At 39.5% G+C, this 19,103-nt stretch overlaps 1 protein-coding gene across 4 annotated transcripts in view; it reads left to right on the top strand.

Moving 5' to 3' along the window:
- Window positions 1–19,103, top strand: part of GRIK1 (glutamate ionotropic receptor kainate type subunit 1) — a 157,600-nt gene that overhangs the window by 120,259 nt on the left and 18,238 nt on the right. For 2 of the 4 annotated variants that reach the window (XM_090121705.1, XM_090121708.1), the window contains exons 8-14: window positions 1,788–1,895; window positions 3,023–3,067; window positions 6,072–6,185; window positions 7,427–7,630; window positions 8,232–8,455; window positions 12,943–13,061; window positions 17,205–17,422. In XM_090121705.1, coding sequence (XP_089977831.1) covers window positions 1,788–1,895; window positions 3,023–3,067; window positions 6,072–6,185; window positions 7,427–7,630; window positions 8,232–8,455; window positions 12,943–13,061; window positions 17,205–17,422 — 1,032 coding nt within the window. The remainder of the gene's footprint in view (window positions 1–1,787; window positions 1,896–3,022; window positions 3,068–6,071; window positions 6,186–7,426; window positions 7,631–8,231; window positions 8,456–12,942; window positions 13,062–17,204; window positions 17,423–19,103) is intronic. The other 2 variants (XM_090121689.1, XM_090121697.1) reach the window with 1 other exon arrangement.

Raw genomic sequence — 19,103 nt, 5'->3', positions numbered from 1 at the left:
TACACAAAATTCTAGATTAATCTAGATTCTAGACTTGCCTGGACACATGGTGATAGCACAGCCTCTGAGATTAAACCTTGCAGACTCAGAGCTGGAATTTAGATTTAATGTGAAGGAGAGACATCGTTTTCTTAATATGATGATTTTTAATGCATCTTTCATTATGTCATCTGTCTACAACAAATTAAATGAAGCAAATATCAATATGCAGAGGAAAAGCTTGTAATTTAAGAATTAAACAGCTGATGCACATGAAGAAACTGCCATCATTTATCATAAGCTTTTCTTTGAAGAACTTAATCCAATGTGGGAGTTCCCAAAAATAGGTTATGAAAATCATCTGCAGTTTGAAATGCATCAGTTTCTTTCTTCTGTAGTTAATCATTAGCTTTGGGGGAAGAAGAGGGATTATGTGAAACAGATAAATCTAATTTGAAAAAAAAAGTGAGCATTCTGGAAAACCTACAAGATACAGAAAGCTTCCACTGTTTAAGTTCAGGAGAGTGTCAAATTGAAGGTTAAGAGGGGGTTCTTCACCAGAGGGTGGTGGGCATGGCCCCAAGTGCCACAGTTTAAGAAGCATCTAGACAATGCTTTCAGACATATGGTCTAATTTTTGGGTGGTGGTGTGTGGAGCCCAGAGCTGGAGTTTATGACCCTTGAGGGCCCCTTCCAAATTGGGATATTCTATGATTCTAAGTTAGTTCTGGACACTGATCCTGCCACAAAGAAGAAGCATTACTCAGTGCAGAGAATCATCATGGCTTTATAGCCTGATGTAAAAAATCTGTTACTTTAATTTACTCCTGCTGCTAATGTTTAAAATAAGGAAAGCATGAATTCACTTAGCTATGATACAACAGGCAAAATACTATCTACACCAGCTTCTATGCTATACTTCAAATACATAATACTCGTGCATACATTGCACTACAAATTTTTTATTAGCTCTCTATGACTGGATTGTTTTTCCTGAAAGCCTGCTTTTAGAGCCATCCTCCTCATACCATCAACACCTGTGACAAACAGGCAGGAATCACAATTAGGAATTATACACCTCATTTACTTACTTGGGAACTTGCATCTTCTTCACCTGTAACCTGCCCAAGAAACCAAACTATTATGACAAAAGTCCTTCTTTCATTTTCTCTTCCTGGAAAAATCCAGTTTTCCAGGCCCAGAGTAGCAGAAGCAGCACCAGCAGAACCAGCACATGAGACTAGGAAAAGCAGAACTGAAGTGTTTAGAAAGCTGTGGTGATTTGGAATGGTTAGCTACCTTCCCTCAAGAAAGACCTCCTGGGGAGCCCATTCAGTACTTGTTGCCAGTCATTATCCTTCCTCATGGAAAATTTTCAAGGTCCTGGGCTGAAGTAAACAGCATCACTCCAGGGATGTTACTGGTTTTAGACCGCTTTACTTTGACATTCAGACTTGAAGCTCAGACAAAACTTTTTGATTTCTCTTATGCAGTGCAAAACTGCCCAGTCATTGGGTGCATGTGATACATACTTTTTTTTTCTCACTGCTTTTTTGTATGCAGGACAATACATATGCAGACTGTCACAAATTTGTATCTGCTAGTAAAATATAAAACATATTGAAGAGAAGCTAGATGAAAGAACAAATGGAAGATGCTATTCTAAATCAAAATAACAAAACAGTCTAGTTAAAAAAAAAAGTATTTAGAAGTGATTGAATGCCATATCTAATTCGAAATGCAATATTTGTTGTGGGTTTAGAGTAGTAGTTCCTGGTAAATGGAAGAGTGTTTTTGTGTTTTCACAGGCACGGTGGGACGGCCTGACAGGGCGCATAACCTTCAACAAAACCGATGGCTTACGGAAGGATTTTGATTTGGACATCATTAGTCTCAAGGAAGAAGGAACAGAAAAGGTAAGCAAAACAATGACAGAAAGTTACTTTGGCAGTTGCATGGGAAAGTCCATTTTCCTCAGCTTGAATCTCCTATAGTTGGGGTTAAAGAAACACTGTGACATTAAACAGAGCTACTAAGATTTTAAAAATTATTTTAAAATGTGTATCTTGCATTTTGAGGCATTGGATAGGGATTTTGAATTGGTGATGTTACTACTGAATGTCAGGAATTATTCTAAGTGCGCACTGCCACTGTAACAGAGTGGTAAGGTTATATATATACGTGTATGTATATATACATATATACATAAAACTCAGACTTACATGTACTGCTTTTAAAAGGTGCGACATGAGGGAGAGAGAAAAGCAGATGGTGGAGTAATAGCCTCAAAAAGTTTTGAGATGGTAAAAAATCTTCATGCTGTTGAACATGATCAGTAGTTCTGCCCTTACCTCTCTAACCACTTATGATGAGTTATGCTGAACAGGTGACTAAATTAGCTATGCCATCTTTGTTTGAAAACAGAAAATTCTGCATAGTACAATTCCAGAAACTGGTTCTGCATTCAAATAAAAAAAGGTCAAATAATAAAATTCATGTTCTTTGAGGAAGTTCAAGGAAGCATGCCTCAGAAAAGCAAATTTGAAGTCAACAGTTCTTATTTCCCTTATTTACCACTTACAAATTGTACTGAAGATGAAGAGGGGTACGGTGGAGAGAACTCCTTGAGTCCAAAATGAAGCCAATAGCCAAGGATGTTTTTGGCTTTGCTCTAAAATAGCTGCTGCTACCATGCAAAACATAGCAATGCCAGCCAGGGGCTATATTGGAGAACAGTAGGGTCTGTGGGTTCCCAGAGAGAGATGGGATGGTCTCGCCATGCTCTTGGCCAGCCAGCATGGTTTCCCAATGAGCACTGTAATGGGCAGCTACTGCAGGTGTCTGCAAATCCCCAAGGTGAGTATCACCAGCTCATGTCAGCTAGAGGCTGCGTTGTCCCTTGCTCTGGGTACGCTGGCTTGACTCTGTGATGCTTGCTGTGGGTTAATTGAGACTTTAAATGTAATTGCTCCCACACAGCTCTCCAGACTCATTCTCTTTTCATTTTTAATGAAGTGCTCTGTTTATTTTTCTCTGTACCAAGGCTGCTGGCGAGGTTTCTAATCATTTATATAAAGTGTGGAAGAAGGTTTGTACACAGACAGGTGATGCAAAAAACCTTTGGGTTGTGTCTTCAGACTCATCCTTTGGGTTTTGACAGTAACTCTCAAATTAAATTGCAGTTTAGAGACAACAGTCAATCTGAGAATGTGAATTGTTGTAGCACAATAAGTTTTGCCCAACCTTGAAATACTGTAGTTCTAAATAATCAAAAGACCTTGGCAGGAGTCAGACTTTTCATCAGGAACTTTTTTTTCACAACTATTTTATTTCTTGGAAACTGAGCCTTTCCCTTCTTTAAGTAGAACTCCTGGCTTCAGTGAAGCAGTCCTTTTCTCAGCAGTTATCCTTTCTGATTCACCTGGGATTTACCATGAGTGGTAAATTTACAACATTTCAAATGTCTATGAGCACCAGCAGCAGGACTGTTTTAACATGCAAGGAGTATTTTTGCCTCCCACAAGAACACATACTGTGCAGGCAATGTTCTAGCACCATTGACTCAAAATTTCGACAAGTGTGTTATTAACTCCTTACAGAAAATAATATAGATGATTAAGTGGATGCTGTCATTCCCTAACATATGGAAATTTGAACTAAGCTTGTTTATAAAAGATGTAAATTCACAAATTTCAGTTCCCTTTTGACATAGGATGTCTCTGCCTGGTGGATAAGGCACCAAAACGGGAGTCAGAGACCAGCTCCATGTGCCGTTCCCTGCTGGAGGTACAACCCACAGTTCCCTGTACCACAAAGTCACCATTCTGTAAGGAGAAGATTACAATTGCATTTACTGTGCTTAGAGTGTTTTGGATTCACAAGTTGAAAATTTCTTATAACACTTAGAATTATATCTTTTTTTATTTCTTTTGTACAGCTCTTATTAATTCCTCTCCCACAAACACAATTAAAAACAGTTTTGTTTTCATGTTTTTTAATACTACGGAGTAGAACAGTGTAAAATATCCCACAGTGCTCTTTTCTTGTTCTTGTAAAGGACATACTTAGTACCTTTGTTTTAATATCAATCAATGGGGCAAAGGCAAAAGAACTCAATTTCCCTCATTCGCGGTGAATAGATCATCCTACATGACATGCAGAACAGTATTGAACCAATCTGGCTTTTGAGTCTAGGCACTTCATGTTATACTGAATTTATTTAAACCAAATTACAATTGGTTCAGAACATAGATTTGCTGAGAAGGGCATATGACAACTCTCAAACTTGTCACTAAACTGCAATATATCTCCTGGATTCACCATAGTGATGTACTGCCTTGGCCTCATTCTTCCAGTGCCCCTCCGACCTCCTCCATTGCTCTAAACAAGGTTGACCTCTGGTGTCATCCTTATTTTCAGATGTAGAGTGTTCTCCTGGTGTATTTTGTATGCACTGTGACTGTGTTGTTCCATGTTCTTCATGGTTGTTCTCTTCCCTGCTGCCAGCCAATAAAAGCGAGTCAGTATCAACAAGCAGAAGAGCTTTTGATTAACTCAGGCACCCTGGTGCAAATTCAAGGGCACTGGTTATTTACTATGTTTCTGGTGCAGACTATCATAATATACAACATTAGTTCCCCAACATGATCTAATTTTGGAAACAAAGGGAATGCTTTAAAAATACTTAAGGGAAAAACAAAAACAAAAACAAAAACAAAAACATGACCATCCCCAAACATCCTTTATAGAAAAATATTTATGAAAGACAAGAGCAGTGGCACTCAGGGACACAAACTCAAAGTTTGTATGAAATGATATACGTATTAACCCAAATTGATAATCAGCAGACGCAAATTAATCTGCTGGGTTTGGTACAAAGGAGAAGCATTATCTACTTCGGTTAAGGATCAAAGAAAAAGAGTCCTGCCTGGCTCTGATGATGGAGCTTCTGATGGTGGGCATAGACCTTCATTACACAGGACAAGTCAGTGGATAGTGTCTTAGGCTTCCTTGTCAGCTTTGTGGGCAATCCCAGGAGGGAGAATCCAGAAGCTGATCTCTTCTGGGTAGAGCTGAAACATGCTGGCAGAGTGGCACAGCAGTGCAAATGGTTCAGTGGATGAACAAGGTCAGTCCCCCAAGCCATCTATCTGGTGCTCTCCACAAATGTCCAAAATACAAACCAAGCTGAGCAAGCTCCTTGCCTGAGGTTTGCTCACAGCAGCCTTCAACCACACTGTATATATAAAACAAAGGTAAAAAATCTGAAGATGCTTTCAGACTGCATTTTTGTTAAGTAAATACTTATCTGAATAGATCAACTCCAAGGTTACAATTTCTGTCAGCATAAAGTGGAAGTCTAAATCCACTGAAATAATGGAGGTCTTTCCCTTTAGGCTTCAGATCAGACAATAAATACCACTTCACTGTATCCAGAGTTAGAAAGGAATTAAAAATCAGTTTTTCCTTTGGTCACGTATATTTGCTAAACAAGCACTTTTCAGGGGGTGAGATGTTTTTACCTTGCTAGCTCTGTCATGTATAGTAGTCAGTAAATAACAGAATAATCTTTACTAAACTTGATGAAGGCATAACAGAAGCAAAAGGCCACTGCATCCATCAATCTGCTTCAACATATTTATTCAAGCTTTTAATCTCTTGCATTGGAAGACAGAGGTCTGGATGTATGTTTCATCTCTACCATTTACAGAAGTAAAAAATCCATAAAAATAGACGTTTGACATTTTTTAGCAGGAAAGGAAGTCAACATTTTCCACTTTGTAGAAAATTGGCTAATACACAGCTGTATTGACATACCTTATAGTCTTACAGTGAATCAAGTTCAACGTGCTTTTGAAAGAGCAGTACATTCCCTGTGTTTTCTAAATGTGACAATCAACCATTCGATGTTGCTGCCTTATGCAGATCTACAGCTATATCCCTTCTCTAGCATCTTGTACTGCTGCTGTCTCTTTCTGTGGTGACTAGAGCCAATGCACACTGACCAGGCCATGAGCATTTAGAGAAATGCTGCATTCACTCAGCCTGCTCACTGTGACTGGGCAGACTTTCACCTGCTCTCTTCTGTGTAGATTGGCGTGTGGAACTCCTACAGTGGCCTTAACATGACAGACAGCAACAAGGACAGATCAACCAACATCACAGACTCATTGGCTAACCGGACACTGATTGTCACGACCATTTTGGTAAGTCTTGGTGGGCAGATCTGGAGTCCCCACTCGTGGTGCAGTTTGAAGGCTGGTGTTATGTCACAGGGCTCTACACAGCCACCGTGACACCTCTGCCCTGCATTCCACTGCTGCTTTCTTCTGTACTAAAACACATTCAGGTAAAATACTCCATTTTCAAGCAAATTTTCAGATGTCGATTCAGAACCAGCATAAGTTGTCATCCATCCATGCAGTGGACTCAAAATACCCCACTCTGGGATACCTCTATCTTCAAAACAGTTTATCTTGCTTCAATATTTCAGAGATGAACCCTGCATGCTTTTCTTCCCCAAAGAATTCTTCAGTATTTCAGAAATGAAAGCTGTATGCTTTTCTTCCCAAAAGAATTAACACACATAAATGCTCAATTTTATAGCCACTGTTTGTACATTCTTTTTTTTTAACTGAGAGTTAAATGAAAAGGAATGAAAGAAAGCAACAAACAGTGGACAGACTGATTGAAGTATGTCCTTACTATGATAAATAGAAAATGTGAAAATGTTTTCCAGTCATTTGCCCTGCCTCATAGTTTCTCTGTGGTCATTTATGCCACTTTTTTTCCCCCAACTATCCCATCCAACTCCTCAGGGGAAGAGCTCAGAAACTCCCTCTATCCTTCTTTTCTATTGCCAGAGGTCATTTTGCCACACTAAATTGCAGCAACATTTTCCCCCAGACCTTCTTCTAACCAAAATCCTTTAGAAAGAAAAGAAACAAAGTAGTTTGCAGTCTACCAATGCTGTTTTTATTTTTCTCCTCTGAATGCCTGTTCAGCTCACAGCTATACCAAACGTTAGAGGATTTTTCAGTAAAGATGCATCCTTTTTTTCTTGAAGAGTGTCAGATTTTAGGTTCTGCTTATGACTCTGTTTCCATTTTTCAGGCTTCTCCTTCAATATTCCTTCCTGTTCCTCAGAGTGGGACCATGTAGAGTACAGATCTTGAATCTAATTCTGAAGCTGCTAAGCGCTGCTTTAATTAAAGCCCATGGGAGCTATGAATGGTCTGTTCTACTGACAATTAGGGCCCTTACGCTTATCACTAATTGATTCCATAATTTTGTTAACATACCTAGAGTAGTCTTTAATGGACATAGTAAATGAGTAGTATCCATCTAATTGCAATACATTAATAAAATATTCACACAATTTAGAGAAACTGATATATTCTGAAAAAAATCTCATTTATATTGCTATTCCTGCTGTGTTTTTGTATAGGAAGATCCCTACGTTATGTACAAGAAGTCTGACAAGCCTTTGTATGGAAATGACAGATTCGAGGGTTACTGCCTGGATTTGCTAAAGGAGCTGTCAAATATTTTGGGCTTCATCTATGAGGTCAAACTAGTTTCTGATGGTAAATATGGAGCCCAGAATGACAAAGGAGAGTGGAATGGGATGGTCAAAGAACTCATAGATCATGTAAGATTGAATCATTCTCTCTTTATTCTCCTTTCAACTGCAGTGTTTTATGTGAAGCCAGTCTACTTGAAATGTTTGCATTAGTTTATAGATTTTTGAGCCACTGGTCTGGCTCTGATTAGAATAGGAAATCACAGCAGTACATCAGAACTGGCAGTTGCTGGGTGCTAAGGGAAACCCCTAAGAGCAGTGAGTCAGTGGGTGCTGAGTTCTCACAGATTATGCCCACCTCATGGTTACAAGCACTTGTGGCAAAGGCAGAACTCACAGTACGCCTCTGCCCTGTGACAAACTGTGAACATCACCCTCCCAGGAACTGAGCTCCCAAGGACAGGGTCTCTCCAGTGGCCAAGTGCCCAAGCATGATCAGACCTTCCACATACAGAAGCCATGAGGATCCCTCACATACAGAAAAAGCAATCAGAATGTAAAAAACTACTACCCAGTAGTACCCTAGCACTGTTAAGTTTTGTCTTGCATTTCAGTTTTATAGCCAAATTTAGCTTCTTTTTTAATACTCCAAGGAAAAAATGGAAGGAATAGTAACGTGTTTGCACAAAAACATGAAAAAGAACGAGTATTTTCCCATTTGTGTTTTCAGAAAGCTGATCTGGCAGTTGCTCCTCTCACTATTACTTATGTAAGAGAGAAGGTAATTGATTTTTCCAAGCCCTTCATGACGCTGGGAATCAGTATCTTGTACCGGAAGCCCAATGGCACAAACCCTGGTGTTTTCTCTTTTTTAAACCCTCTTTCTCCTGATATTTGGATGTATGTTCTCCTAGCCTGCCTCGGAGTCAGTTGTGTCCTCTTTGTCATTGCAAGGTAAGTCAAAGACGTAGTTTTAGTATCAGTATTAAGCACATCTTATGCCATAGGTGTTGAATGGGCTTTGCAAAATAGCTATAATACTGTCCTAAGGGTGTTATCCAGTCTAAAACATAATGTTTTAGAAAATCTCTTGGTATTTGCACATCAACACTGCTATCACTTTAATATATTGCAATGTGATAAGATTTAACTTTCCTTAAGGGCTAAATGGAGAGAAATATGTGATGAAATAGGTCAGCCTTTCTTTGCCAATGTGCAGTACCTCAGTACTTGTTGAAAAGTAGTTGGTATTAGTTGCATGTAAGCACTTCTTTTTTTCCACTAACAGTGCATACAGTTAAAAGGTAAAAAGGAGATTGTGAACATATTTTTGCTGAAAGATGCTAATTAGCTCAGCTCATTTCCCTTTGAAAACACAATATAATGTACCTAAGATCCTGGGGGTATATTCTGCAAAGAGCTACATAACCAATGTTCTCTCCCATAGCCATCCTGAGCTGCAACCTGCACTGCCTGTCAGTTACAGTTTCCCAGTGAAGTCCCAATGCAAAACCAGTAGGAAACGAGCAAACACCACTTTTCTGAAAGAATCTAAAGCTTATAGCGTTCTCAAAACACTGAAAGTGTGCCTGAAAGCTTCTGGACCAGTGTTCTGCAGTCATACCGCAAGTTATACTTGACCAGCAGAGCAGTCTATGCCCTTAACGTTGAACTTTACTTTAAAAACACAAGACATTTGATACGGTTTCACAAGCCAGCTACAAGCTACTTGTCATGGCCTCGGGGACCGTGGACCATGAGTCAGTTGCTCTGTGGCTTTGAGCAAGAGAAAGCCAAGCATGAAAGAAAATGAACTTAGAATCTTGTCAGAGGGAATTGGTCATTGGAGACATCTTTTTTTCCTATACTTTTCAGTAAACATAAACTCTGTTAACTGGCATAGTTATTGCTGCTTTCTTCAAATAATGACATTGGAATTTCATTTCCTACTCTATCTTTTAATCTCATCCTATCCTTCGTTTTTTCCTTTTCATAATTTAGCAGATAGATGTTTTATTAATGCTTCACAGATATTTAACTTTTGGATTATTTTAGTTAGGATCACTAAGGCTTCCTCCACTTTCATTATGCACTTTTTTGCACATACCAGTGTATTCTACATTAATATGGGAAAACTGACTGAGAAAACACTGATACTATAAAATACAAGATCTGAAAGGATATATCATTGAAAACCTATCCTTTCACATCATAGCAAATGTAACATGGAAATGCTGCAGTTTTTATTGCAAATTCTACTTTAAAGAGTCAGCAATAATGTATACATTCCAATTATGTGCACTTATAACCCTCTTTCAAATATCAAAATGACAGTAATCTGAATCATTCATTCTGATACATTCTGCCTGACTTCCACATGTGTGTGAGCCATGCCAAATGGAGCTTTTACTGCTTTTCCACCAGTTCACTCTTCTAATCAAAAGACACTGTGAAACCTTCATTCAGAGGAATAGTTCTGCTGAGAATGATTGGCCTTGGGCATGCATTTCTCTGTGGTCCACTGAACAAACCTAGTTCTCGAAGGTCAGCCTATGTGAAAGCTTCAGTTGTTTGCATGCTTCTATACCAGTGCCAGAGTACAGAACTTTGTGAGATTTACTTTTTCGTTTAAATTTCTGAGAATGTGAAGAAGGAGAAAGGAATTAGAGGATAAGAGGTCATGAGTTAACTTATTGGTGTTGGCCCTATATAACAGAGAAAGTTCATCCCGCCCTGGCAGTGATGGGATTGTACACAATTAGTCATGGCTTCCCACAAGCTCTTGCAGTGGCTCACTGTACCATAAATAACAGCTCTTACTGTACGCAAATCATGATCTCACTCATGACTAATATTAAATCTGCTCAATCATGACAGATTGTAGTTGTGTCCCAAGACTGAAAACATCCTCTCCACCTCAGAACAGGCAGAATGGGAAACAAAGCCCAAATTATCCTCAGCTCTTCTAGTTTTTTTTAAAAAAGACATCATCAAGAAAGAATACATAAACTTCAGGGTTCTCTGCCTGCTTGCTACTCACACACACATGGCTGGGAAAAAATCAAATGGAAACACAGTACTCATAGATCATCACATGAAACCTGTTTGCTTTACTCTCTTGGCTGTTAGATATTGCTCCAAATCACAGCGCAGCTTTTGGGTAAATTCGTAGCTCTGGCCTGTGTTACTGTGGGTTTTTTTTTATTATTATTATTTTATTTTTTTCCCCCCTAAATCTTTCTAAAAAGCAGAAGTTCTAGAAGCCTGATTTCCCTACAGATTCATGTCTCATGTTGGACTGTGATTACAAACTGAAGGTTTGCTTGTTTTGCTGTCCTTGCAGTTGAAGGATTTATAAGAGATCCCTCGCATATGCATTAACAGCTACAGCACATGCTGGGAGTTTGTCCTGCTGTTGTTCCTTGATAGGAAGATTTATCAAATATTTCAGTAAATATTGGCTAGAACAGTTTTAGGAATTTCAGGAATCATCTGCTTTTTAACACTGCCATAGTAAATTAAACAGTTAATGGTGTTTTGACATCAGTTCACAGAAGACAAATACTTGGGAATATCTTCATGGATTGAGGTAATTTTCCTGTTCTTTCTTCAGATTTTTCAGCAGCTGAACCATTTCTCTTTGAGTATTTTGTAGCCCTGTCATCATCACATTAATTTTTAAACTCAAACACTGACATTTTTATCACTGCTAAAGGTTACAGATCGACAAAGCTCTCTTCCTAAGCACACTGAATGAAGAAGGCATTTACTGCCAAGATTTCCCTTTACTGCTATGTCAAACTCCCTGTGCTCTTTGCATCGCTGATGGTAGAACTGAGGTAACTAAGGTGAATAAAATCACACACACCCTATGTAAAAGGTGCTTAGGTGACCTTGAACATGTTGTTTGTAAGAAGGAGAAAACTAAAGGGAAATGACCAGAAAAACACCAGACCTGAGTGAGTGATGAGATAGAGCAAAACTGTAATCCAGCCTCTTCTTGATGTTCACAAGAAGAAAACCACCTTTTTTTTTTTTTTGTTTTGTTTTAAGATGGAAGTGTAATATAAACCTAGTATCACATTAAACTATACGTTTGTTGTGATAAAAAGTCTTTCTAGTTTGGCAGAAAGAGTTTTGATGCCAGAATTTCATTGTTGCTTTCTATCAACCACTGTTTGGCTGTTTTGGTGATGGAGACGTTTGTCCCATCCCAGCCTGGGTTCTCCCTCCTGGTCAGGCCCTAGAGCTGTTTGCACATCTTCTCACTATCCTGTGGGAGCATGTTTTTGCCAATGTGTGCACAAACTGAACTGGGAACCATTTCATTGTTTTACAGAGGCTTTCTGAAACAGAACTTGGTGACTCTTCTAACTGGTATATGCAGAACAGTTGTAACTTGAGTCTGAAATCTCTGTCTTCTGCTACAATTTTTAACCATTATGATACTAGTAATGGTAATATTGCTCAGATAATGGCATCCTAAGCTGCATACTGTTTCAATAAGCGAGTTCATGACTACCAGAGTTCATTACTTCAGCTAAGCAAGGCACTCTGCTTGCAACCGTGCGTAAACTCAATGCTTAATTATATTGTTGAAACAGTAATTAAAATGTATTGGCATGACATTGTCAATTAAAGCTATAATCATAAACTTCATGAAAAAGTATGCAGCGAGCCATGCAGCAGAGGGAAACAACAGCAGGCAAGACACCCTGGGGAAGGGTGGTCTTTAAAGTAACTCTGCCAAGTGTATTGCAGACCAGAATGGGCATAGTTTGCATTTATAGCACAGTGCATGGGGAATAAAATAGAATCCTTCCATTTGAGGCAATCGCCCGCATGATTCTTTCCACACAGCATGACCCTATGGCTTTCAGGCTCTGCAATTGCTCCACAGCACTTTCCAGCCGCTGGCAGCCATTTTCCCTGATGCCAGGGCAGCTTTGTGAAGGCATTCCACAACGAGTATCTTGACCAGCTGAAAATGGATGCCTTGAGAGGGCTTTTCTACTTTCACTATTCTCCAAATACTCTGCCATGGAGCAGTGCTGGAGCTTCAAGCAGTCTCCCCACCTTTTAGAAGGTCTACCTGGGAGCAACGTAGGCCGCAAAGCACTGGGAGAGTTGGGCCCTCCCAGCAACACCGACCACAAAGTGTTGGGGGATTCGAGCCTCTCCAGCAACCTCAGCTTTGAGGGCAGTGACCAAGGAGCAGCAAAAGTAAGGATGCAGGTTCTGTGCTAGGAGCGAGGCCGTGACATTCTGCTCCACAGCTTGTGTGAGGCAGCTGCTGGACATCCTGCAGACGGCCTTCCCACTGAGGTTTCCTTTTTTCGTGTTTTCTTCATTAATCTCCTCATTTTGTGCGTTGTTCAGGTCTGCTGCCGCTGTGTGTATTTTATTTGATGTTTACAGATTGTTTTTGTTAACTGCCACAGGTTTACACCCTATGAATGGTATAACCCCCACCCGTGCAACCCAGACTCAGATGTGGTGGAAAACAATTTTACTTTACTAAATAGTTTCTGGTTTGGAGTTGGAGCTCTCATGCAGCAAGGTACATCGGTTACACTTCGTTATCGCACACGTCCCACAGTCTGCTCAAGGGCTTCTGTGCTGGTAAACTCCACCCTCTGTAATTACAGCTTATACTGTAAAACCTGATCTCAGAACCAAAGCGATATAGGAAGGGAAGAAAGCAATATATCTCTGGAGCTGGGAGATGGCAGAGAAGGGGAAGCTGCAGAATCCAGGATAAGGATGCAGAAGGAATAAGGAGGGGAAGTCTGGTGAGAGGCACGCAGACAGGTCCACATTGGAGCTGCTGAAGTTTAACAGAAAATATTCATTAGATATGATGTTCCTTGTGATGAAGTTCAGTCTGTTGATTTAAGAGGTTTGGCAACAGGAAAATATCTTCCCAATTGGGCTTCATCCCAGTAGAATCAGTAACAGCCTTAGCAACCCTAGAAAAACATGTTTTCACTGCCAAACAGAACAGATAATGTAATTTCTTCAGAAGAATTGTTAAGTTTGTTGGCACTTGTCAAATGCTTTGTTTAAAACAAAAACCAAACCTTTTTTTTATGGCTTTTCTGCAGGTATGAGTCCCATCCTTCTGTAAACGAATCCAACCCTAGAAGCATTAACTTTACACAGTCACAAGTCCCTGTTGCTGATGATTTTGGAAACAGCTGACATTATACACAATTGACAAGGAAAGGCAGTGAAGCTCACTTCATATGGGAAGTAAAAGAGATATGTGTACTGACCACATTTGGCTATGGCATATATATGCAAAGGTTTCCAATTAAGTTACTATTCACCAAAACTGGGGTTCACTGAAAGGAATGAAAATAATTTCTGACAAAATTTCCACTTGAATCAAAGCTGAACCAAAAAAACCCACCCCACGACAACAACCAAAAAGGCAATCCAGAAGAAATACCATTTTGCTTCAGTATTAGATTCCTAAGCATTTAAGTAAGGAATGTAAAACCATCTCTACACTCATGCAGGTACAGTTTATTCTTCCCTTTTTAACAGACATGAGTAGCAGTAAAAGAAACATTAGGAGGATCTTTCCTGGACACGGTAGAGATTGAAGTTTGTCTTGCATCTAGGATACTCTTGCTTGTACTGGTGCACTAATGCATTGACAGAATAGAAACACACTTTGAAGCCATTCAAAGCCTCACAGAAATGGCTTTGAAGGTGACCAGCAGAAGGAAGAGCCTGTTTTGCTCCTTTGTTTTGTTGTCCTTCCAATTGATCAGTGAGATGCAGACTGAGGTTTTACAGTATCAGGCAGGTGTGTGTATATAGCTGTGACTGCCGTGTGTGTGAAAGTGCCCCAGGATTTTGTGTTTCAATGTACTGCCTTTTTTGGAGTTTACCATCATCCACAGCAAACTGTGGGATGCAGTGTCTGCTCGTTACCACTACCTTGGGTACATGACAGTCAGCCCCAACCAGACTCTGCTTGTCTTTCAAGAAGCATAGAAACAAAACAAGAGAAAGAAAGAAAGAAAAAACATTTGTAAGGCAACACAAATGTTTCCATGTACAGACTTGTGGTGCGTGTGATTGTAAGTGCATCATTGCTAATGTGAAGAGCTTGAACACGGAGTGAATGGTTGTGAGAGTCTGCATCTACTGTTATACTCTTTCTTGTTGACAGCAGCTGATTGCTATGCTTGATTGGAAGCCACTTGTTATTAAATTTTAAAATGTGATGATCAGACTTTCTCTTTTCTACAGAGCGTGAGCAAAGTCTGGATCAGGATTGGCTGTCATGTCTGCCATAAAAAGGCACTAGAGAGACTTCAGCAAGTATTGTCCCTGACCCTGAGTCTAACTAGCAACATTCCTATTTAGATGTTATTTCTCCCGGTTTTCCCCTGAAAGTCTCAAATATGTTATGCATACTCTGAAAGCATTCAAATGGGTCACATTTCATCAGATTCATTCAGAAAAACCACTGCTTTTAGGAAGGCATGTTACACGCCAGAACCCCCTTCCAGCCAGATGGGCAGAACAGCAGCACTCAATTCAGGAAAGTGCTTAGGACAAAGTCAGGGGCATGAAGCTTATACTAATGCTCTCTGCTGCAGTCAGGGAACACAGAAAGGTGAACAATGAAATAATCATGGAGCTGATCAAGAGAGATGCTGGGCCCGCTTGTTTCTGCTGGGAACAGAGCGTGCTCAGCACCTTCCAAAAGCAAAAACCAATGCTCACTGCATAATTAATAGACCCAGGAGTCTTGAGCTTAATTGCACAGAATGTGTTCTGCTATTTTTTCACAAACAACTTTTTGCCAGAGGAAATCATGGGAGCCTTGGCACCCTACAAATTCAGCACGCAGGATTTCTCCACATATTCGTTTGTGCCACCATGCAATGGCACTGGCAGATTTCTTTGTTGCTTGCTAGATTATTTGTCTGTATACAATATATACTAAGTGTTGCATCAGGGCCCAAGTTCAGAATTTGTATGTGTATAGCTGCCTGAGCTTTAAAGACATTACACCTTCAGGATGGTCTGAATCAGCACTCCTAGAGGCCAGCTTTTTTAGTTCAGTCCCAGTTTGAAGATAAATACAGACTTAATTCTGAGAGCAACAATGCTTTAAAAAAAAATAAAATAATAAAAAAAAAGATTTCATGCTATTAAAAAAATCTTATCTGGAAGACAGAGGAAGAATAGAACACAACCACAACACCACAACACAAACCCAAATAGAGCTACAGCTCTAGAAATGGGTAGACTGGAATCAAATTTTAAGAGGTTTTGCTTTTAGACTGCTAGCCTAATTTGAAATGCATGCAGCACTAGAGCTGTGCAAGCAGAGCATCTGCTCTTGCAGTTCGGCAGTTCTGTCAGCCTCCTGAAACCCTAGGGCTACGCTCAACATTGACCTTTAAGAGACATATCTATATGTTTATGAAGCTGAGTTAAATCTGTTTGCTAGCTGTTTGTAAGCTTCTTACTCTTTCAGTCTTTGCCCCAGAAGTCACGTTCACAGTTTTTGCAAAGTCTGAAAACATTTTCTATAACCAGCTTACATTTCTTCCAGAAATCATTAAATAGTTCAGGAGAGAGAATGCATTATCAGGACGCTTTCTAGTAACATAAATATTTGTTACATCAAAAGTTTTCCATTTGAGGTTTCCATTCACAGGCAGAATACATTCTAAAGTTTATCTTTCATCAATAAAATAATTATGCTGATGTTTTTACTTTGAAATCAATAGTATTCAGGTAGACGTCTAAGTATTTTGTCAAACCAGATCCCCAAATCCCATTTAATGAGCTAAGTTCAGAGGGGAGGCCTCAAAACAAACAAACAAACAAACAAACAAACAAACATAAAACTTGCGTGAAAATGCTTGAGTACCTGTGTTGCTTACTTACATTCAGCCTGAGCTGTTAAGAAGCCATTTTAGTGCACCTACCACCCAAGCTGGGAGCATGTTATTCCAGGGGATTTTATGACTATGGCAGATCACTTTGATACTTGTTAGTGTGACATGCATGCAGAACTGCTAAAACCTTTTCATTGATAACTAGTGTCAAATACAGGGTCCAAAACTTTGCATTGCCCTGTACATCCAAAGCATACTTCCATTCACCCTCTGAATTTTAAAATGTAAATCACACTTTTGTAGTAAGACATTTTCTGGATAGTGAGCTCAGGTTCATGCAGGCTCATGAATACGCTGGAAGCATATTGATCACCTTGTTCCTACTTAGGTATGTGGATAGAAGGCACACAGAGCACCTTCTTGTAGGGCATTTCTCCTAGGCAGCTTGTAAGTAGAACAGCATTCTGCTAAAGATCTCTAGTTAAAAATATTGATTATGGTATACTGGCAAAAAAGAAATTCAGGAATCAGATAAAAAATAATAGTACAGCTTGTTTGGGTTACAAGGTTAATGGCACAATGAGCATTAGCTCAGAGAGGTAATGGGGTTTAGATCCAAGGATAATTCCATTTGTCATGTACCATGGCATACATCCCCTTCACAGTGTGTTACCATTGTAAATGTTAGATGTGCATCTGTGAGATTACTGTTTGAATCATTTTATTGTACTATGGCTCATAAAAGCATTCTGTGCCTAAAAATAGTCTGTGGTATCAGAAAAGGCATCATTCAGCATCGCCTTAATGTGATTGTTTTGATGATATTGTAACAGGATCAGAACTGATGCCCAAAGCTCTTTCCACCAGAATAGTTGGAGGAATATGGTGGTTTTTCACCTTAATCATAATCTCATCCTATACTGCCAACCTGGCTGCATTCCTGACGGTAGAAAGGATGGAATCCCCCATTGATTCAGCTGACGATTTGGCAAAGCAAACCAAAATAGAGTACGGGGCTGTTAGAGATGGATCCACAATGACCTTCTTCAAGGTAAGATGGCATCAGCCAGCTCTGAGTGGTGAAACTGACCCGTGGATGGTTACCTGCTACCTTTGCTGTGAGGAGCAAACCCATGCTTTTGATGGGAGAACCTGAAGGGAACAAGGCCATGGACCTGAGGATATTCTCCCTCAGATTGTTTCTCACAGAAGGATCTCAGCTTCATACAAAGACTTGGCTAAAATTGATTATGAAGGTTACATCTGCACTGGAAAAAGACTGCACATAATTGAAATACAAGCTGGTTTGCCTCCTTAAAATGTTCCATGGTCAGCATTAGGCATACTATTAATATAATGGCCACAATCACACATAAACATGTCTGTAAGTAAAGGATCATTTTGTGTGGCTAATTGCTTCATAGATAAATGCATTGGTTGTTGGGTTGTTTGTTTTTTTTTTTTTTGGAGGGGTGGTTTTTTTTGGTTGGTTGGTTTTTTTTGCACTATTAGTATTAATTAGAAAGAAAATGGGTTAATCTCATGAAATGTCAATTTTAAAAGCCAACCAGCTATAAATTTAGGAAATACACACAGAAATCCTGTGACAATTAGAATTAATTAGCAGCTTCATCGGTATTCTCAGCAGGGAAGTTAAGCACTGAATAAAGTGGTATCATGCTTTTTACTGTAGCATCTGAGATTGATGTTTATAGATAGTCAGATATGCAGTGCCTTTGAGAATGAGATACCCTGGTGGAACAACATGTGGGGCAAAATACCCCTTGATTCCAAATGAGCAGATTCAGGTCCTGTGCTGAGGGACCTCCTTCTCCAGTCTGTATCCCCCTGCACTGCTTTAAGCACAACCCACTTATATTTCTACATGAGGTGAAGTGAGCATTTCCACACTCAGAAAGGAATGGTATTTGGGTCATTTCTCAAAACTAGAAATGCTCATCAAGGTCATTTCAATTATGTGATAGCACCATCCTTAGTGGAGCTATCAAGGGTGAACTCCCTTTGTAATGACTGTCCTGTGGCTGAATATAAATGTTTCTGCACTGAAAGAAATGCAAAAAGTACAGCATTTTTTCAGAGCCTTGTTATAGTCAGTTCTTGGAAGGATGAACTGTCATTTCTTTAAAGACATGCCGGGAAACCTATCTCAAGGTATTCCTGGAAACTTCATTAGGTGAGAACAGAATCTTGATACGAATGCAAAGCAGTGGGAAACAGCCATTGCTGCCCTCTGGATGGACCTGGGATATCTCCTGGATATAAGAGCTCTTCACCACGTAAAGACAGACACTGTCATTGCTATTCTGAAGTCAAATTCAGCACAAGAAAGATCTCCTCAGAATCTGCTCCCTCTACAATATTTCATTGGAAATAACTTGTAATTTCACCACAAGAAGTTTAGAACAAATTTCTAGAGCTGTTTCCAGCTCTACAGTGATTTTTTTTTTCTTTTATTTTTTTTTTTTTCACCATTAATCCTTCAGGGTAAAACGTGTAGGCTTTAAAGTATGCAAGCCTCTTAAAAATAATAAGGTGATTAAATATCTATATGCTATACATGCCAGCTGACTTGTGTCTGAAATATGCGTGTGCATAAAACCAAAGGAAAGGACATCAGTTTTAGTGCAGAATGGAGATAGATAAGCTGGCAGAGTGAAGGTGACATAGTGAAAGGTGCATAGAAAATACAATTCATTTCACTTGTAAACCAG

The sequence above is a fragment of the Phasianus colchicus genome, chromosome 1 (genome assembly GCF_987193195.1).
Source record: "Phasianus colchicus chromosome 1, bPhaCol1.hap1.1, whole genome shotgun sequence".
NCBI classification, from domain to species: Eukaryota; Metazoa; Chordata; class Aves; order Galliformes; family Phasianidae; genus Phasianus; species Phasianus colchicus.
The sequence above is the reverse complement of the archived record's forward strand: the minus strand, read 5'-3'. Positions and strand labels throughout refer to the sequence as shown.